Consider the following 22,832-nt stretch of genomic DNA (forward strand, 5'->3'; position numbering starts at 1 on the left):
TTTTCTTTGCGTAGAGCTCTTAACTGCGAGTTGAACCAGGAGTCCAGATGGGCTTGTTGTTTGGCTTTCCGTAGTTTAAGCGGTGCTATATTGTCGATGGCTTTAAGCAATGTTTGATTGAAGATATCTAGTAAGACTGTGGGGTCGTTATGTTGGGACACACATTTATTCAGGATATGAAGGATGAGTGGGAGTAGTTTATCCCTGGTGATGTCTTTTTTATTCCTTGTGGGAATGGCTGGAGCTATCGTGGGAGTGGTGTGAGGGTTGGTTGCTGGTAAGTGGAAGATGATGATGTGGTGGTCGGACCAGGCACAAGCGTGGTTGGAGTTTATGGTGGTGTTGCAATTAAGGTCAGCAATCCAGTCGAGCGTTCTGCCCTTAATATGGGTAGGTTCTTAAATGCGTTGTTGGAAGCCTAAATTAGCTAATGTGGTAGCGACCTCCGAGGCCAAGTGATCCTTAGTGTCGAGTAGGCCAAGGTTAAGGTCTCCTAAAAGCAATACCTGAGAGTTGGGTTTAGTATTGACGGTCAAAATGGCCGTGATCTCATCTATGAAGGAGCCAAGTGGTCCTGGAGGTCTATAGATAAGGTGGAGAGTTGCAGTGTTGGTTGGAGATAAGGTGAGTTTCACAGAGAGGGATTCTGCAGAGCTGAGCTCAGTGTTGGGGATGATTCTGAGTGTGATGTTATTTCTGTGTATGAATGCGACTCCACCTCCTTTGGATGTTGATTGTCGGTCAGCTCTAATGATGGAGTAATCGTTAGGGATGGCGAGGGCAAGAAATGGGCCAGAGGCTGCATGTAACCAAGTTTCAGTGATGGCCACAAAATCGAGGTTTTGAGTGGTGATGAGGTCGGAGATGTCCAGCGCGTGGGCCGTAATAGATCTGGCGTTAATGAGGGCACCCTTGAGTTCTTTGGCGGAGATGGCGCTGTGGGATGGTGGTAACATCTGTGTAGTAGTGGTAATGTGTGTGTGCTGAGTGCAAGGGGCTCGAGGGGCCTGAGGCAGTCTGGATCCGAGTCTTAAGATTCCTGACTTGGAGCGTGCAAGGTTGATTGGGTGTAGGTTTAGTGGCGAAGTGTTGGAGCCATAAGGCAGGGTCATTGAGGTATGGGTTACTGAGGAGCATTGTGGGATAGTGTAGAGTAGAGTGATGAGGGTCACTCTTAACGGTGCTGGGAGTGGGGGGACAAAGGGATGTGGTGATGATGCACCCTACGATGATAGCGAGAATAAGGTGGCTAGCATTTGGCAGTGGCCGCATATCGTGAACCAAGTGCCCTAACATTCTATGCGGTGAGGTAAGAGTGCACTGGAAGGTACGTAGAGAGGTTTTGCGCTGGGCAGGGGTAGGATCAGCCAAGAAATTGTAGTCCAGGTGCAGCTTGCTAGGTAAGTACATGTACGAAAATGCAATCAATGACTCAAGAGGCAATGGTTCAGCTAAGCTGGCTAGGTAAGTTCATGTGCAAAATGCAATCAATGACTAAAAAGACAATGGTTCAGCTAAGCTGACTAGGTAAGTACATGTGCAAAATACAATCAATGACTTGAAGGTAGGTACATGTGCAAAATGCAATCAATGACTCAAAAGGCAATGGTTCAGCTAAGCTGACTAGGTAAGTACATGTGCAGAATGCAATCAATGACTCAAAAGGCAATGGTTCAGCTAAGCTGACTAGGTAAGTACATGTGCAAAATGCAATCAATGACTTGAAGGTAGGTACATGTGCAAAATGCAATCAATGACTCAAAAGGCAATGGTTCAGCTGATCTGGCTAGGTAAGTACATGTGCAAATGCAATCAATGACTCAAAAGGCAATGGTTCAGCTAAGCTGACTAGGTAAGTACATGTGCAAAAATGCAATCAATGACTTGAAGGTATGTACATGTGCAAAATAAAAAATGCAATCAATGACTCAAAAGGCAATGGTTCAGCTGATCTGACTAGGTAAGTACATGTGCAAAATGCAGAATGCAATCAATGACTCAAGAGGCAATAGTTCAGCTCACCTGGCTAGGTGAATGCAGCAAGTTGCGAGCAGTTGGATTGATGTCAGGCGCTATGCGAGTACTGTACAAAAAGGATGGTGTGCAGCGTACTTATGAGCATTTAAGAGAGGCGGTGAATCGTGGCCAGAATGATAATATAAAGGTGATACAATGACCATCTGAGTCAGCCACATAGTGCCGCTGGGGGGCATAGAAGGTGTAAATGTCTGGCAATGACCAGAGTATCCAACAAATAATGAACTGAGGAAGCACGGAGATTGGGCAGTGCAATACAGAAGACTGGTATGGGAAGAAGTAGAATGGCGGTGAATGGGCGGTGCAGATCCATGGATAGGAGCTGCGGCACAGTATGCAGGAGGCACGATCTGGGGCATATGCATTCAATATGCTAGTGGTCCGTTTTACTGGCAATACATAGAAATCTGGAAAACCGTTTTACACGTAATCCATTTAAAAGTCCGTTTTACAGGCAGTGCAAACAGTGTTATACAGGCTACGCATTAGATCAGAAGGTGGTTATGGTACACAGTATCTAGTGGTAGGGGACGAGTGGCAGAGTAGACACTGTTTGAACATGTTCAAATGCAGACAATACAATTACTAGATAATGGCATATAGCAATCGTGGTGGGATATAGTTATTAGGGCACAAACCGGTAAAGGTGTGAGCCAGTCAGGCAAGGAGCCCCTGGTAATGTTGTACCCTTTAGTGACTCGTATCAGTGCAGGGAGCAGAACGTGAAGGCACGTGTACCAGGGTGTTTGCACAGCTAGCCCATACACTTGCAGGCAACGCAGCGAGACTCTTATGAGCCATGGATTAGTTGCTTGAGTATGTGGGGGGGTAAGATGCCGGTGCGCTCGTGAGGCCAGTGCCAGTTAGAAAACTAGGCAGAGTGTGAGCGGGCAGGTCTTACTAAAGTTATAATTGCAAAGTAAGCAGCATGGACATCGGTGAGACTGATTTTCAATTTGTCATCCCAAAACCTGACCAATACAGAAATAGCCATGCTGTCTAAAGGGTTATTGCTTATTTCCACCCAAATGATTTTCACTGTGGATGCACAACTCAAGATCTGGTGCTTTCTCTGGAAGGATAGATTGAAAAGCTTTTTTTATAAAAAAAATAAAGTTGTTGCGAATATTGATACCAGAGATCTCATACTTATATTAACAATCAGCCAGAGATCTTGACTATTGAGCACAAGATACTAGATGGGCTCCTGAAAATGTAGGACACCTCCAAGTATCATGTCACCAACCGCGCAATGGAACAATAGTGGAAATCATAATAAAGCCTGTAGATAAATGTGGCAGGATAGTGATCTTTTCCAATGACAAATATGGAAAAACTGTGATAGATCATATAGGTAATCATTTGCAATACCTATCTTTGGAAAATGACCACAGGTATCCAACTCCTGATTCAAGAAATTACAGCAAGGGATGGAGGATTTACCAGTGATCTGGCGGGGGTGGGGGATGTTCTGAATGAACTTGTAGGTTAGGCCCAAAAACCGATAGATACAAATCACTCCAAAGGGGGGCAATAATAAGTAAACGGTTCACAAGAAAAGCAAAGTTTTAATACATGCAAATACATCCGTGAGTGCCAGTCCCGAAGAACTGAAAACTCAAATCACGCTTGTCACGGCCATTTCAAGTTACATCTTTTATAGAAGAAGATCTCAAATTAACATACCCAAAGCATATAAGCTACAACATAATCCCACGTTCCCCATTAGCTAACAACTATACAGAAATCTAAACATCCCCCTATAGTTCATTACCCCATTGGTCGTGCATATCTAAATACAACCCCTTATAATATTGCCTAATTGTGCAGTCAGCAGGAAACACTGTAATGTGATTGATCCACTATATTCAGGTAAATTGTTGCAATAATGAGCTCTCCTTATTGGTCAGGACAACTTTGGCCAACTCGTGATGCGCATACCCCGAGAGAACCCAATCAGAGAGCAAATGTGAACAATGAGGTCAACCCTGCATGGTAATACAATGGTTTTCTCATATGACCAGACAATTTTGCACTCCCGAATGGCTTCTTTGACCTTGCAGCTGTACTCTTTTCACGTCAGCTCTTGCGACTCTCGTCTTAGAACACAATGTGCCTCATTACAAGCTTTCCGGTCCGGATACAACAGTACCGGTAAGCATGCAGGTACCATTGTATCCGTACCAGCAAACTCCCAGTTGTGCTCGCAGTTTGCTGGTACGGATACAATGGTACCCGACCTGCCAGAATGTAAGGCACCCACGAGCACAGCATGTCAGATGCACCGGCACCGTTATAAACTGAATACCGGCGGCAGCTGTGCCTGTATTAGAGGCACGGCTACCGCCAGCCTCGTAATGAGGCCCAATGTATCCCAACACGCCTCCTACTCTATCTCTGTTGGTAACCAGGTGCTTTATAAATAACACAGTCGAGGCACCGCTCTGAGGGATGAATTTCTCATATTTATTTCCTCTATTTAATCATACACCTGTAGTTAAAATGGACTGGTCACTTTTCAATGGGGGCACTATTACTCCAAACCTAGTTCGACACCTTAGCAGTGCCCGACACCAGGTCCTTTTCTCATGAGATTAGTCCTCCAGCTGCAGCAATAATCTAATCATCAAAAACCAATATTCCATTCCCAGACCCCGTAAACTGCTCGGCCTGGTAAAATTAACTGCTATCTGCACTGCACGTCTCCCTTCTTCCCTCAACTTGGCTGTCTGATCATTTGCTTGGCGGAAGGAAGCATAAAATCTAATTAAATGGACAGAGCTAAAGCTCCAATAGGCAGCCTAATTCTCTAACTAACAGAAGCAGCAACTTCTAACAGGGTCTAATCTAACATGGTGGAGCTCTTGCTACCGTGGCACACAGCCCTCATGTTACTAAACGCTGACACTTACCCTATCTCACTGCTGGACACTTCATATACCTTTTTACCAGCTACCAAAAGATTTCCTTGATATATATCTCCTTAATACAACCAAAGCACAGCATAAGTCACTACTGCCAGCTGCAAACTAATAAACAACTCCCTGGCTCTAACCTCTAAATATAATAAGCAACATTATTACATTATTGCTGCTTCTTTCTTCATATAAGGCTCTGTGATGCTCTCTAAAGTGTGTCAAAGCTAACTACAAATAACACATGTGCAAAACTGCCAAACCAAATGATAAAAATACTGACCCTAAATGATTAGCTCTTTTTGCTAATACAATGTACGCAGCCTAAAGCCTGAAGCTCTTTCTATGGTTGGGACGTTGCACTTGCTTCCCAACAAATTACTTATCCTCACTCTCCATCTTTTTACATCCTCCTTAAAAACTGAAGGACATCAATAAACCTCCAGGACCGCCAACCGTTCTGGCTGTTGGTCGGCACTGGAACCACTAGCCAAATAGACTGATAATTGGCACAAGAAACTCCTGCATACTTCAAGTATAGAAGTGTGACAAATAAACTGATAGAAGGTCAACTTTGCAAGAATTAACTAATTAATAGTTATCAGGATAAGGCCATCAGTGTTGCTTAAAAATATCTAGACAGTAGAACAATACCTGTCCAAGTCCCTACTAATTTCATCATTAAGTTGTTGAACTTGGCACTATTAAAGAATATCTTCCTCCATAAAGGTACCTTCAACATAAACATGTATGACATGGCTACAGGATCTCTTTCTGCTCCCAGAATCTTGATATCTTAACCTTTGAGACAGACTTTCTTTTGGCTATTGAATTTTAATATATAAATGATGTACGCCTTCGGCATTGCTATTTTGGTTATGAACGATGATGACTTGTGCATCTGTACATGGGATAGATCTTCACATTTGGCATGTGTGGACTGGCTGATTACACACAATGGTAATCTGAAATGTAGGGCACATAAAGGTACTCATTCATTGACCTGCAGATCTACCATGAACAGGGGAGAGTGTACACTAAGTCAAAATCTCAAAGTCTGATGGATGGTATCCAATATTTACAGTGTCTGAGAAGTAGAAGAAATTGCTCTTCCAAAAAGGACTACTTTCAGTAAGCACAAAATGTGAATATACAGTTCGCCAAATGAGGTTATGCATGTAGGCTTTTCAAACAGGCTAATAAAAGTGCATGGTGCAATAACATGGAATAACTGATTGCACCCTTACCTAATACCGAGCACAGAGAAACCATGGTGTGTGCACCCATGTTTTCTCGTGATAGCACTAAAATCAAAAGTTGATCAAAAAGAAATGGCATCTCCTTCAGGGGTGAGAGGATTATAAAAACATTGTCCAATTTGCATTCAAATGACAGACAAATTTAGGCAACAATCATGTGCATTCATTAAGGTGTAAATCTCAGTCTCTCAATATTTCAATCACTGCATCCTATGGCCGGACCCTTTCTACAGGACACTATCAATGCATGAACTGTGTTTCATGCAGTTTCATAAAATAAAAAAGAAACCTGTTGATATTTAATTTGTCGATTCCACAAGAACCAACTGCAATTTTACAAACTGTCAGACACACAATCGCAGTTACACGATTACCTGCCCTTGCAGAGCACTTTACATAATCAGAACCTCAAGGGAGATGACAAAAAGGAGTGGAGAGCATCACTTGTGTGTCTCTCTACAACTCCTGAGCTCCACCTTGGTAAGTCATTTTTCAGAACAGAATTATTCGTAGGTAGATATCACTTGGGTAGTTCTAGATGTTGTCACACCTAGTGAGGGGTGAAAATCAACTTAACGTAGACTATCCAAACTGGAGCAATGCTGAATCCTCAAAGCCAGAGCGCACAATCACATCCTCAATCTGTTTGATGGAATCGCCCCCTACGTGTGCACTGATCAGCAAGCTTTCTGAATTAATACTATCAGTTGACTACTATTTCTTTCGACGTTTCTCTCTATTACCCAAAACACTTTTTTGATCAATGTTGTCTCACTCAATTTCTGGTTTATAAATTCTCTGATGCCTGCAACTAAAGTGAGTTTGACCTTAGGCAGTCCAGTAATGTCAGCCAACCTACTATTACTGTTTAATTTGGATTCAAGATTTTTCATCTAAAAATTTGGATTATTTTGATTTCTCTCTTTTCTTGCTCTACATTTGCAGCATACATGCTATGCATTCTTACATGGCTGCCAGTCTATGTTGTCCAGTCTCGTTTTTACCCATAGTAATAACTGTCTAGTGGTTCCTACCCTCAACCCGATGAGCAAAGATGCAGCTTTTCTATGTGATGGGTGCCAGATTCTCCCACACAAAGCCATATTCCTTAAAAAACTGGACTTTTTTTTCATCAACATCTCTTGCACTGATCTGCTACTCCACCCGAGGTGTGTTCCTCATGCAGACCCACACATTGCTACAGTAAGAAGTTCTCATGCATCCTACTTACTAGCTTGATGCCACACACATCTCTAATAGACAGATTCATACACTCTACCATGATTTGCAGGTAACTTTACCATCCCTTATATTCAATGCTTCATGCCCGACCTATAGGCAAGAATCATCTCCAACACAGTCCCCTTTGAGGCATTACTACAGATGGTATCCTATTTTTGACTGGGTAGGTTACCCACTTGCTTGACTCTGCTAACAACCTTCAAAAGGCTCACTGGCTCTTTCCTCACAAGGTCATGAACTCAGGACTATATGAATTCTCTGTTTATCGCCACTCCAGGTGTGCCACATTTTGCCATGCAGCCTTTCATGGCTCTGCCTCAGTTCATGCATGTCTGCCTTAAACTCTCGATCCGTGCCTTCCTTAAATTGAAGGAATCTCGGAGGCACAGAATGAACCCTGTCTATGTTCCCTTTCTTCTTTTTGTCTTCACCTTTACAGTAAATCTAAGGTTAAAACATGTTTACATTTTCATAAGGAATTAAGAATATTACCCTTCCTGAAAGTCCCCCTAAATGAAACCGAAGCTCAACATCACCAACTCAGCAGCCTCTTATGTTTCTCACAAAATAGTAACATCAGGATTATGCTGCATGATACATCCAACTGCTCACACCTGTGTTCTTTGTCCTGAGGAAGGTATTGATTGCTCTCTCTGATAAACACTAGATCTCTTCGACGAAACAAGTAGGTCCTCTTTTTCCTCTATACCCACATCAACATTTAAGCTGCCTCAGAATCCAAGTGTCTGGCTTAATTTTTTAATGGCATTGATTGTTGCAAAGGGGACATGTACACAAATGATATCCTACCATGTTTTGTTTCTGTTTTGAAAAGTTAGAAAACAGAAAATTATGTATTATGTATGATATTGATATAATCTGTTCTTCCCTGTTAGCTTTACCTCCTGTTTGTTTTTTGGACCCTTTTGGGTCTTCTGAGTGATTGAGTGCCTTGCATGATTGTGCCCTAAATGTGCAGTATGAATGAACACCTGAAAGTCACCTTTATGTGATGCAAAGTAGCACATTGAGTCCAAACATTTCTGGAGTTTATAAAAAGTGAAGATGAAAATGTTTTGCACCACATACAATTAGTAGTATGACTTCAATGATTAGTGTTGAGATTGACTGATTTACACCATACAGGTATCAAGTATTGGTGCTACATTGTGACAGTAATCCCTAGGAACGTTCCCTGTGAGTACACAAGGTCACTGAGGCATGCTTTCTTTTTTTTTATCCCTTTTAATTTGTGCTACTGACGGAAAAAAACAATATCTCACGCAGATCATGTATGTTTGGAACCGGCCTTTCCAAGCTTATTACAATTGATTCACAAAAGATTTCTGGTCACTCTGCTAACTAAATATAATTGGAAATATGGGTGATTCTGACTTACTGCGAATGAGGCCACCCCGACCTAGACCCAGTACCAAATAACGCATGCTCCTGAGTTTCATTGGACTACCACCTTCTTCTAGTCAGACAATGGTTTGCTGTGTAAAGGGGTTTCTTGGTTTCTCTACTACAGCTCTAATATGATGCTACACTCCCACTGGAAATCACCAATGTCTGGAACCTGCTGTAGAAGACAGATGAAGGTTAACACTTGTAAACACTGCCTTTGCATTCTGATTAGGCCTCTGGTGAAGGCATCTGCCAACTGTAGGTGTTTCTCCTGTGCAAAGAGCTACATCCATAAGGACGCTCAGGACCCCCATACAATTGTGGAGATTGCTCCCAACATTGCCGGTGAACAGCTACTTACTGCCTGAAATGAGGGTCTTTTTGCCAGTGAGCCCGAAATCCTACTATAGTCTGGCATAGTCCATTCTCGGTATTACCCAAATTAGTTGTTTCAAATTGACCATATGGTACAACTAGCCAAATCTGGCCAGTACCATTTAGTAGTTTTGAAACAACAGATTTGGGTAATCACTACCAAAAATGGGTAGCGGGGGTTGGTGGGGTGTCCCCCGCTCCCCAAGTTTGGTAGTGATTGCCTTTGAGTGTCCCCCGCTTTTGGAGTTCTGGAGGTGGGGGACAAAAAATGAAAAGCAGACCATGCGGCATCAGATCCGACCCATGTAGGATGGACGGATCTGACGCCGCAGGGTAAAAACATGCACAGACGGCAGAAAGGGAGTATGTGTTTTTTTTAATTAAGGCCATTTTGGCCACAGCAAAATTGGCTTTGCGGCTGAATTGACCACAGTCAATTCGGCCACGAACAATTGTGCCACGGCCAAAATGTACGCATTCCCTTGCTCTTCTGTTCTGGTCTTGCTGAGAAAGAAAATCATTGAAACTTTAATGATATTTAGACATTTCTCAGAAATACTTATATGAATTGTCATTTTCTATAATAGGTACATTAACCTTTATTGTAATAGGTAAACTAATTGACCTCAAAAGCAGATAAGTATGTTTTTCCTTTTGTCCGTTGGATTAATTCTAAAGTAATTTGGTGTAAATTCTTGACCTTTTGGCAACTTTGATGGAAGTAAACTTTTCAGCACTTCCTGTTCTATTGGTGATACAAGAGGGACTTCAAGGAACCATTTGGCCTGCCCTTTCCTTTCTCCACAAACCAAAGCTTGTTGTACTGTCACGCCCCCTCTCCCAATCATACTCCCACAATACAGTTGCTTACACACTTCACACTACTGCGATTCTTTGGTAATGGGTTAATTTCTTCAGCTATTTTCGGTAGATATGTAGGATTATTTAGCGTCTTTTTGGAGTGCAGCACCACTGCATGGGATCAATGTATTGCTATAATGTGGTACAGCAAGCCATGTGTTGCTGGTGTAACATATGGATATGTAAATGAAGACAGGCTACTCAGTCAAAAACACATCATTTTTTTTCTCACCTGAAATGCCTCTGTTGCAGGAGACACATTAGAGGATTAATTAACCAATATAATTAACAGTACTAACATGATTCTAATCAAATAACATCATAATGTGTTCTCCAGTGCAAAATGAGGTTGAAAAGACAGGCTCTGAAAGTCATTTTAAATGTGCACTTGGATTCATTTTTTTTCTCTGTTCACTGTGTTAGCTTGATGCAAAATCTGCATGCCAGGAAATGAGTAGATACAGTTTCTAAACCGTATAAGCGAAGCCATTGTTGAAAGAGGAGGATAGATTATTGTGTATTTTAATTGGTGACACGTCACCTTAGGGGCTGTAACGGAGGTTTCCTGAAGAATCTCGGGGAGAGAGAAAGGCAGTGGACATTTTTACACAGATTGGGTGAGAAGCCTGAGGGGAGTTGCTGTGGGGCTGCCTGATTGAGGGGCGTCGTTCCAGTGTACTGCTGACCTTCACAGGCTGGAGATTCCAGTCAATTGGCACCGGTTTGAGGACCAAAGAGTGCAGATTGGAACTGCATGTCCTCGCCGGGTGTTCCAAAGGGAAGCCTTGAGCCATTTAAAGAAAGCGACCTGTCCAGAGAGTTCACGTGCTGATCTGCTACAATTTTGCTGGTAATTATCTTACACAAAGCGAGAATGCGGTGTGTGAATGAAAGCTATTTCAGTCAGGCAGCGTAGCGATAGCTGCGTTCTAATGTTGCTATTCAGAAATGCAAGTCAACTGATGCACTGTTCTTTTTATTGTTGCAAAGAATCTAAATGAAATGCCATGTATTTTGCAATTGCTTCTCTTATGTTTATTCTAGAAAAGACTGCCTTGCAAAACTGGTAATGTATGATTTTTTAAATGAAACTGATGTAAATCACAATCCGTGTAAAGGCTTCTATTTGCTTCTGTTTTTCTCTGGTACAGTTCGCTCATATCACCTGATAAAAGGGGATGTTATTAGGTAATATATGTCAAGCATCCCATGTGGAAAAAGTTTTGTTATGAGTAATTATAAATAGCTATGTGTGTGGTTCCACTCAGTGTATGTGTGTGTGACTTCTGAGTGGAACACAATCTGCTAGTCTGTTGGACGTACATGAGTCAGCAGAGAAAGAGGCCTCTGGAAATAGTTTCACTAATGTAAATAAATGAGTGATTATACCACATGTTATTGTGAATACTTTATGGAAGCATAGCTCACTGGTGTAGATAAATCAGTGATAACAGCCAAAAGTGGCACTCCATATGAAAATGTGGTATTCTTGAATAATGTAGAAGCCTGAGGCCTCTAGAGATCACAAGAACAGTCTAAACAAAAGAAAGGGGTTTTGTATGTTGGGGCCACAAATAAAACAAAGTAATTATGCTCACTATACCACAACGAAATGCATACCAACTAAATGTATCTGTGTACTGAAATAATGCATAGCCACCATATCACTATAATACCAAACCCAATCTGAATGCAAGGAGTGATTGTTGCTAAATTACTTTTATTCTTGGTGGTAAGAAAATACTGCTAGGCCCCGAATCTACACAAAATACCCTACAGCTCTCAATGGGAATGTCTTTCCCTCATTCAGAGATGAAGTTCTCTTTGAAAGAGGCAGTATTCCATTTTGCAGAGAGCTCCTCTGCCTAGTTTTACCAGCTAATTAGTGGATTGATGTCGTCCTTTACCCATATCAATCCCATGACATAAAGAGCTAAGTCCACCTCCATCTCTCTCATCAGTGGACCAAGCAATTGATCCCTATGAGGTATAAACAACATCATACAGCAGTACAGCAGTAATAGCGGCTAAAAAAAAGCTGCATTGTAATGTTTCAAAAGACACGACAAACAAGTCACCTTACGGCAAAGGGGACAATAACTTCCTTTTTTAGACCAGAGACCTTTCATGAAGCACCAAATGTAATTGATATAGAAACGGAAGTCGAGGTGGAACCACAAACAAATGCAACAGTGAAGAAATGTGTTTTCCTCCTCCACACGGCAAGAAGAATTCTACCTTTCCTCTCCTTCACGCACAAAACACTCACTATCGACACCCTAATCATGTCAAAAATCGACTATGCAAACAGCCTCTACCTTGGAATACCAGAATACCTCCTGAAGAAACTGCAACAGATCCAAAATGCAGCAGCAAGACTACTCCTCAAACTATCCAGAAGAGACCACATCACTCCAGCCCTAAAAACACTACACTGGCTCCCAGTAAAACAACGCATCATCTTCAAAACAATGTGCATAACGCACAGGGCAATCAGCAGACAAGGAGCAGAATTCCTACAAAAGAAAATAAGTCTATAAGCCCACGAGACCCCTCCGATGAAGCAACAAAATCCGCCTGGAACTCAAATCATACCTTAAGAAAAAACTTGGAGGCACCTCCTTCTACCACTTAGCCGCAAAAACCTGGTACAACATCCCAAAAGAAATAAGATACGCTGAAGATCACCTAAAATTCAGGAAATCACTAAAAACCTGGCTCTTCAACACCACAGACTAAATCTGGAAACCATAACTGGAAAAAGGTTGACTAAACCGGAAAGGACACAGACATCCACCGACCCGAGAGGGTATCTCTAACAGCGCCTGGACGGGTGACACCGGATAGACTGGAACACAGGCGACACGCACGGTCAACTACCCCAGACAATCCCACCAACACTTTCGCCCCCCCTTAGTTACCGCCAGCTACCACAGTAGTGTGGAATTGTCGAGATATTGGCAATCACCACACTACCTGAGAGGTTGACATTGGCAGGTGCACTGTCCACAGGAGTATGAAGGGAGGACTAGGGGAGCAATGAGAGAGCTTGTTAGAGGTGGGGGCCAGAGGAGTAAGGAACCTTGTATGCCAGTCGGACCCAGATCAGGACAGAGCCGCATCAGGGGAGACTACGCAAACCGAGCGCCTCAATTCAGGATACAGACGCAAACTAACCAACACTACTAACAATTTCCCTTTCTGCATACACCTCTCAAACTCAAACCAGACACAACCAAAACCTACAGCACAACAAACCCTACAAACTTCACTACATTGCAACAACAAAACAAAAACACACATAGTCTTGCACAACAGTACACAACGACTACTGGCCGCAAACACCCCATGCCCAGCCAATGGACCCACCGGGCTGTGGCCGCCAACAGCACATCACTGCTCCCTGGCACTTTTCCTGCTTCCTCCCACTAACTCAACCCCTCCCCCCTCTTTCAGAGCTGCCAGAGCGCCAGGGGACCACTTCGGTGGTGATAGTGCATGGTACAAATGTCCTTTAACATTAACATTAACATCATTCACACATTCAAGTTGGCTCTGCCCTGATGGGTTTAGGAACCCCACCAGTTGCAGGGCTTCCCAGGTGTTCAATTCAACCTATGGCTATAATACTGATGGTGAAGCCACTGGCATCGTACCCAGAGACATAAGCTCAGGTCAATGGATGAGGATACACACTGTCCTTTTAGAGCAATAAAGAATCTTTGTAACACTAAAATCCCTCAAAGCTCCTTTTCTTTAGCTGGGTAAACATTTACAGCTACACAAGCACCATGTTCAAGTGAAATAGAGGGAAACATGGTCCCATCCGCATCTCCTTTGACTCAGCACACCTGCAAGGAATCAAAATGTAGAAACAGGCTATCTCTTCTGGTTAGTGCACACCACAGACCACTGGGAATCAGCTGTAGGTTTTTACTGTGGATATTGAACTCTTCGCTTGCTTCCAGAAGGTACCAGAAACCTCTCCAAGTATCCACTTTATATTATTTTGAATTGGGAATAGCTGAGAATACCTGGGGCATACGGTCAATGCTGACTAACTGAATGGGACAACTTGGTATTCCTTTTGCTCAATTATGCAGATGCAGATCTAGAACACCTTTAATATCCCCCTAATTCTCACACAAAATGCATGGTCTGGGCAGAAGTGTTTCCTGGACTATTTTCCATTTTTCAAGAACACATTTCTCAACCTTCTTTATCAGTAAAAGACCTTGGGAAGAGATTAATCAATGCACTTGTCATTTATTGCCCCAACTTGAACAGTTCCGAAGAATTCAATTATGGTCACCTGGATATATCTGAAGCTAATCTGAAAATCCCATGAACAGACAATATGGAGGCCATCAGATGACAGTACCACAGCAACAAATTCTCTTGCTCATTGTTGATTTGCCATGGACTTTCTCTATTGTAAAAGTGCTTCCTCAAAGGAGTTGCCGATATCAAAAGGACGAGCACCAGTGCTTGGCAGATAACACCCGCTACAATGTATTTCACTGAGCCATGGAATAGCTATGGATAGTTCTTATTTCTGCTGAAGCGTCTTTGGGATTTTTGGCCAATTAGGAAATTATGTTCCATAATCTTGATGCTGTAAGAGGAACAACATCTAAACAAATCTTTGTAAACCTTTTTGACTCATAATGGAGACATTTTCCTTACGAAAAGACAACCGTGTCAATATTTGGCAGTTCTATTGCATCTGTAACTACGCATAACACTAAATCTGTAATGATTCTGCTTCTGACAGCCTCCCTATGCATCATACCAGAGTGAAAGCAACTTTTGTGACACATCAGTACAATATGGGGCATAATTGTCCTATTCGGAAGGAAATCTTGCAAAACCAATATGCTTAATTTATAAGCCTGCTAGGCTGTCACCTCATGATAGCTTGTTTGTGTTTTGAAATATATCCAAACCAAAGGGAAAGGGGTGTGAGTTGGAAATCAGAGCAATGGAAAAATACCATACGAAGATTGTAAACCTCTTAGTTGTTGATTTCCCAGCTTCACAACACTCTTACTTGTATCATTGCAATCATGGCAAAACAAACACACCATGCATTAGCTTGGCAAATAGGTCTGGTTTTAATAATGTAGAGTGAGCAATTGCTTCATCCTCTAAGGGTGGGCACGCTACAGAGAAAACGTATACCTTTCACATTTATAAATGCAGAACTATTGGCTTTGCAAATATTTGTGACTGTTGGCTATTTGCGATTGAGCAAGGAAAGAGACACTATATTACCATATATAGAGTTAAATAGATTTGCTGTGGAATGCAGTGCTTTGGTAACGAGCATTGTGTTGTGAATACCAGAGCTACCATGACTATATTTGGTGTATGACTGTAGTGATTGCGAATATGATGGCAATACCCGCCAAATGGTGTGAATAACTTGGCATATGATGGCAATAACTCATAAATGCACCTACAAAGAATGCAGGTTTTATCAATGTTTGATCTTAAATGTCTGAGGAAGCATCCTTGGACTATAAAGTTAACCTCAACCATTCCTGCTTTTCTGTTGACATTCCAATTCTTCCGTCCAGGAATCTTCCAACCTTTTGGCTCCTTTAATGAGGGAGATTATCAACTGTGCTTGTCGAATCCTGGGAGTAGTATTCAATATTTTAAACTAAATGCATGTTTATTCCTCTTATTAAAAATTCTGAGTCCATTCCTTCCATGCTGGGAAAACTATGCCCCATCACAAGCCCCCCCATGACTGTCTCAATTCTTGGAGACAGTGTGATGTATATTGTAGGTGATCTTCCCTTGTTCTGAGCCGCAATGCATCAGGTTGGAAGTGTTATGCAACATGGCTGGATTTTCAAAGAGGATTTCACACCTCACGGGGACTTAAATGAATAAATACCCATCAGAGATCCAGTAGGTAGAGATTTTATACATTCATAAAGAGTAGCAGCAAAGTTATGGTCAGTTTAAAAAGGCTTGGAAAACGAATCCTTCCACCTGACATGTGAAGATAGACTAAGCCCTTTGGGAAAAGTTAAGCACAGCACAGCACAGCACTACCCAATAGCCATTGCTAGAAGTTCACGTCTAGTTCAGAGCCACATGTACAATGCATTGCTTGCTAATTTGCGCAAAGGCCAGCCTTTCTTTGTTAAAATGGCAGCGCTATTTTAAACGTAATATTGTTTTACCCAAGACAGACAGGTCTCAAAACTGCAGACAACTACCGGGTTAACCCTTATTAGGGATCATCAGTGCAGTATAGACCTGATGGGCTTATGGTTGGAGCAGTGGGATATGTTTAGCTAACAACAACAAAGGTATGGTGAGTTTAAAAAAGTTTGAATGCTGCAGGTTGGCCAAATGGCTTAATATACTTTCATATTTCAGGTCGAAGTTTTTGTTTTTTCAAACCTTTTTCAGGACTATGACTCCAATGATCTGTCAACATTGCCAATGCTGACTTGCTCTGACAGGACATATAGTCCAAAACAAATGGAGAACCAAAATCGCAGGCCCACTGGTCTATATGTTCCCTTCATGGACATGAAAATAACTTTCAGAAGTTTCCCTAGAGACCAGTTTTGTGAATTTCAGTCTAACTTGTAGACCCAAATGATTTACCAGAGGCTATTTGTAGGATTCATCTTGACAATGCAGCAACAGTTTGATGGGGTTTGGGCAATCTGTGTTAAGGGGTTCCAACAGGATTGTGACGTGTACCCACTCCTCTTAAAACGTTATATTGATGCCCTAGCTGACGATATACTCAGCCGCAATACTGTTGCTCCACATCTACATCTAGCCTAGGAATGCTCCTTGTTGCAGGTGCCTCTGCTTTAATACTAAAATCTCCAGCAGGTCTACAAAAAACACAAAAATCTTTTTCACGTGATTTGTTTCCGAGAAGGATTGAGAATAAAAACAGCAAAAACAAAGTACATTGCTGACTTGCAACCTAAGGGGCATGCCAAATTACGGCTGATTTTAACGAGTGAGATTAATGACTACACCGTATTTTTCAATTACATAGGTTTAAGGCTTAGTTGCAACTGTATATGAAACCAACAGAGCGCTAAAAGCTTCAATACTTTAAAACTGCGGTGCAGTGCAATGCCCAGCTTCTGTAAGCGTTTTCGAGTTAGGGCTAATGGACTGTCTCTGTCGAGAGTTATAGATACCAGACAGTATTAGTTGTGCTATGTAGGGGAGACTTGAGTACTTTAGCTGTTCCGAAAATAATAGCCTGTCCTTGATTGGATCCAGATCTGGACTACTAATTTATCCACTGATAAGGACGCTCTTATTGATGTGGCCAATTCTGCAAGTGTATTATCTTTTACCTGCATGTTCAGCAGGTAGCCCAGACCCTCAACATGACTTCCATTTGAGGTGATCCTGCTAGAATATGTAAATAGAACCATCTAAAAGCTAGGCATATAGAAATTGGTTACAGACTTATATTCAAGAAGCAAAATGGGCTCCGATTATTTTGGCAGTAAGTGAAGACAGACAGCAATAAATATTTGGTTATGGCAGAACCCCATTTTATTAGATTGTTTTTCTAAAGTGCAGTTTGGTACACTCACGTCATGAAAACATGGTGTACACATTTTGCAGAATGTGTCAATCATTGCAAAACCATAGCTTTTCAAATGACAACAATGTTGCAAACCGTTTGCAAACTAGTTGTTTACTGGTGTTTACACAACATGTTGATGTGGGTAAATTCTGCCTTCAAAGTGTTCACAAGAATGTAAGCCATTTGCAAACTTATGTTTACTATGTTTTGCATATTCGTAAAGTATAACAAACACAGGGTTTTACAAGTTTGCTACCATTTTGTAAACCATAAAGGCAAAATTTAGAACAATGTTGTAAACCATTTGCAAACTTGATGTTGTGTAAACATCCACAACAACTGTTGAATCTACCTTACATTTGCAAAGTTTTTCTGTTTTGTAAACCAGGTAAACCTAATGTTTACAAACTTCTGGAACTTGAAATCCAAATGAACTTGCGGAAGTACATGGTTTGCACATTTGTAAACCAACAGGTAAACCAACGTTTTCTAAAATAGTTTCAGATGCATGTAAACCACTGTAAACATATAGTTTACATTCACCTACATGCATATTAGAGAATTATTAAACTCTGAATTTCACTGTGCTATCATTAGCATGGTAGAGAGAAAGATGGGGTGATGCCAGTTCAGGACCTAAAAGAGGATGCAATTAATTTTATGTGTTGTGCTCTTATTACCAAACTGCGAGGAAAGGTTGTTTTCTCCCTATTTTAAGACACATAAGAGCCTATACTTGAAGGGAGGCAGGAGGTACATTATGATGTCAGAGTAATATTGATTCAGTGGTTTGTGAGGTAACAAGCTATTGAAGAAGGGCAAGTATATTCAGAAGCAGGTCACCGGGTGGTTTTGGGGACTTCCAGCTATTTAGCTATTTAAGTGAACAGCCAGCTTTCAGCAGTGTCAAGGTTGCGTGAGCCATAATGTCTTTTTGCTCATAATTGTATTCAGACATTACATACAATTCATCATGTTAAGAGTTACATTTTATTACTTCAGTAAGAATATGTGCTTACATGAAGTCATTATATAGTTTTAGCAGCCAGTTGCATGAATCGAAATACGTTATTAGGATCCTAAGGAATATAACTATGTGACGTGATTTACATTTTTTTTAAACAATTCTGTTTTTTTCTTATTATTTGAAAGTTTACATTATTGTATGGTCTAGTGCTCCAAAATACATTTACATTGATTGATTGATTGATTGAATTGGGGCCCTGTCCACAAATGATGAGGCCCAATACTTTATTAACAGAATGGTGACTGCAACAATAACAGTATCAGAATGAAATGCCTACTCCAACAAGCATGTCTTCAGCGATATTGTGAAGTTTGAAAGACAAGAAAAGATCCTTGATTTTGTCTTCAGGGTATTCCAGGCGCTTCAACCCGATACTTACATTATTTGGCCACAGGTTTTACGTTGCTCAAGGTGTATTTGGTGAGTAAGTAAGGACTGCAAGGTCTTATGGTACATCCCTACATTTTTCAGCACATGCATAGCCCTGGGTATAGTACTTGGTTAACTTCTGCAAGAAATAGGTGAATTATTGTTAAGGTATTGTAATTATCATCAAGAGGATAGAGCGAGGTTGATTGGGAGGTTTAATGCTAATCTCTCACCACAACAGAATATGGATGTAGAGAAAATAAATGTTTATTAATTCTAGTTGGAATATTTCTTGAAAATTCGACCAGCTCTAAAAGAAAACTGGATTTGGGAACTGGAAAATGGGGAATTGAAAAATGTTTGTTCCCTCTGTCTAACCCCACCCTTTCCAGCAGTGCTCTACATCTTCCAGGGTGCGGAGTGCTTACCGCGCGCTTAAGCGCAGTGTGTGCTTTTTACATCCTGATATTGCGGGCTGTGCAGGAGACACATTGCATCATTGCGCTACATCAGAAAGCTGCTTCATATTCAGCTGCACACGTGTGGGTCTTACTTAACTGAGTTCTTCTCAGCACTCCATCATAGCCACCCTCATCCTCTGCACTGGAGTGCCTCCGAGGGTTAGCATGGAGCCTAGTCAACAAGGCTCGTGATTGGCTGCCTTTGTGTCATCTGAGCCAGTCGGAAGCCAGGGGCGAGACAGCCACCCTCCTACATGTAGGCCTTCCACTAAGGCCCCTGTCTGGTCCTGCCTGGATCTGGAGGGAGCCCCTCTTCATGCCCATGCTGCTCAACGAACAAACTTACACTCACCCCCGTATAACGGACCTTGAAGGAAAGAAACTGCTCCTACACTGCAGCGTAAAGCACCCGGCTCGCTCTGTCCTGGTCTATAACCATCAGCCTGATTGCTCGCTGAATGCCTACCTCCCCTTCTAGCCTAATTGCAATCTGTTGCTGACCTCCTCTCATGTGTACCTACTTTAAACTCACACATTGCTCACTTTCTGCTGCTTGTTAGTGCCTTTACTAAATATTCATCTTAAGTGTACTTTTAGACCTGTGCATTTCCTATGTTTTGCTGAATTTTAGTGCTCTATTGAGACATTGAATCTAGGAGTAGATTTATATCTGTGAACTGATTATCTCCCATTGTATTGTGTGCTCTGCTAAAAAGTGGAATCTAGGCATGTTTTTAAACAAGCTCATTGCGCATCTCTGCTGCAATGCTCCATTCCACAGGGTAAGGCTTTTCCAGTCTGTTTACGTGCACCTATCTTGACAACATGATGTCTACATGCCTGATGTAGCCCCCGTAACATCAGGTGAGGCGCTGCCAGTCTGTATACTTGCATCGATCGTGTCCCATGATGTCTGCATGCCTGATGTAGCCCTGTAACATGATGTGAGGCTCTGCCAGTCTATATACTTGCACCTCTCTTGTCCCCATCATGTCTGCATGTCTGATGTAGACCCCCCACAACATGAGGTGAAGCTTTGTCAGTCCGTATACTTGCATCTATCTTGTCGCTACAATGTCTGCATGCCTCGTAACATGAGGTCAGGCTTTGTCAGTATGCATACGTGCCCGTATTGTCTCTCAATAATGTCTGCATGCCTGATGTAACCCCCTGTAACATGAAGTGAGGCATGTCAGTGTTTGTTTTCTCCAACCACCACTACGCTGTAATCCTAATGCATATTCTTGCTCCTATGAACTATAGCAAGCACTTACTGTAACTAGTGCCTCGATACCTCAGGGATTTGCACACTGAGATAAATGAAAACATAAATAAATACATTATCTACACCTTACATGTGCAAATGAGAGCACCAAACAACTCTCTAGTTAAACCTACTTAGAAGTTATTCAATCATCATCATTAACTTTATTTCGGAAAATACAATTCCATCAAAGTACAATTTTTACAATACAAAACATTAAAAACACAATTTACATTAATACCTGCACTATTCTCTGTGAATTAAAAATCATTTTGATTAGAATATGCATACAATAATACGACCATAATCAGCTTATATCAATCCCGGCCTCGGTACACGCATCCCACCCAACCTACTACTTTACCAGTTAAGTGCTCATTCTGGTCACTAACATTCTCTTCTTGAATTCAGATCTTAGATATTTTGAGACTAGAGCACATATTCGGGATGGGTGTAACATTTCAAGGCTCGAATGGCTGATGGGGTTGGGAGCTGGACAAAGTGGCTCCAGACCGGGGCAAGCCAACTCCCCATTGCCCAGGAATGGGCCTTACAAAAAAAGAAAAGATGTGCCTCGTCCTCTCGCCCCTTGCCACAAAGAGGGCATTCGGACGAGGGACAAGACCCACTCTTCCACTTAGCAGACTCATGGGCCAATGGGAGTATGCCTAATTGGAATTTAGCAAACCAGGTTTTTAATTTTGCTACCATCGGGAGGTCCAGATATACCTCCAACCCCCAGACGTCCTTAAGCAACAGGTAGGCTCTAGCTTTTTTCCCCCTTAGGCAATTGTCAACCATCCTACTCCATGCCCATTCTCTGAAGTTATTCTTGACCACCAACTTATAAGCACTACCCAGCCTTGTGTGGTCATTCCAAAGATCCCCCAAGTCAATGTTGAAAAGCATGGTTCTTACATGCCTGAACCAAGGAAGTTTCCTACCACCTGGCATCGCGAGAACCTCCTCCAAACCTTCCCTAAACAAAACCAAGGCTTCATTATTCCAAATGTGCAGCCAATAAAACACTGGCTGCATCATAATGGCATATTAAATCTTGATAAGGCCAAATTTGCATGCTACTGGCGTGGACGTCGCATTGGAGGGTAAACCCAGCAATGCTTTCAAAAATCAATTTTTCGGCTATCTGGATGGCAGTGCAATCATTTACTCCCCATAAATTGGCACCATAAATTATCCCTGGGATTGTCTGGGCCTGATAAATCTTTAGGGGTACCGAAAGAGCCTCACCCTTCAATCTTGTCACCAGATTCCTAACGAGGCTACACTGACGCATTATTTTATTCTCTTTACTATTTACTGTATTTATACATATAAAGCATTCCGTATGTTGGCTATTACATAGAGCAATTTTGGGCAACTGATAGTAAACTTGGAATTAGGAGTTGGCATACAATGTGAATTTAGAATTGAACATGTGGACTTAAGATAGATGTATGATAAACAGATGAATTGGTCATTCCCTAGTGAAGCCTCATCTTATCTGTGATGTGTTTAAGGCGATGCAATATTCAAGCCTGGAGGAATTTATATTCAATTATATAATGAATTGATAGTTTGTTGTGCAGGGCCCATTATATAAAACTACATGAATTCATCTTTGGAAACCTAAAAAGCTCAAGAAAGCTTATATCATACTAATTTCCCGAAACATAATTACTTAAGAGTGGAGTGAGAACATTGTAAAGTAAAAACCTTCATGAAACAATCAACAAACTTCATTAAATATGAAAACCATTGTGCAAATGGAGGGAAAAAAAGCTGGGATAGGCTAATTAATATTGCTAAAGGGGGAGTCCCTAAAAGAGTTTTGGGATATTATCTCCATGGGCTTCGTAACTCTGAAGTGCCTGTAACATCCGAAGTAAAGGACGACAAATGGCGTAACCACATACATTCTTTACCATCACTCTGTGATTGAATGCAGTGCCAATAAGTCTAAAGCTTTTTTTCAGAAGGTTGAGTTGTTTAACCTTTAACATCCTAAAATGTTCAAATGCAGTACC

The 22,832-nt window shown here is 41.6% G+C and overlaps 1 protein-coding gene across 1 annotated transcript in view; it reads right to left on the bottom strand.

The window, feature by feature from the left end:
• Positions 1-22,832, bottom strand: part of LOC138487373 (gamma-crystallin-2-like) — a 52,817-nt gene that overhangs the window by 26,382 nt on the left and 3,603 nt on the right. Inside the window, exon 2 of the mRNA XM_069613947.1 lies at positions 507-582. Coding sequence (XP_069470048.1) covers positions 507-582 — 76 coding nt within the window. The remainder of the gene's footprint in view (positions 1-506; positions 583-22,832) is intronic.

The sequence above is a fragment of the Ambystoma mexicanum genome, chromosome 9, assembly GCF_040938575.1.
Source record: "Ambystoma mexicanum isolate Mex_15411 chromosome 9, UKY_AmexF1_1, whole genome shotgun sequence".
Taxonomy (NCBI): domain Eukaryota; kingdom Metazoa; phylum Chordata; class Amphibia; order Caudata; family Ambystomatidae; genus Ambystoma; species Ambystoma mexicanum.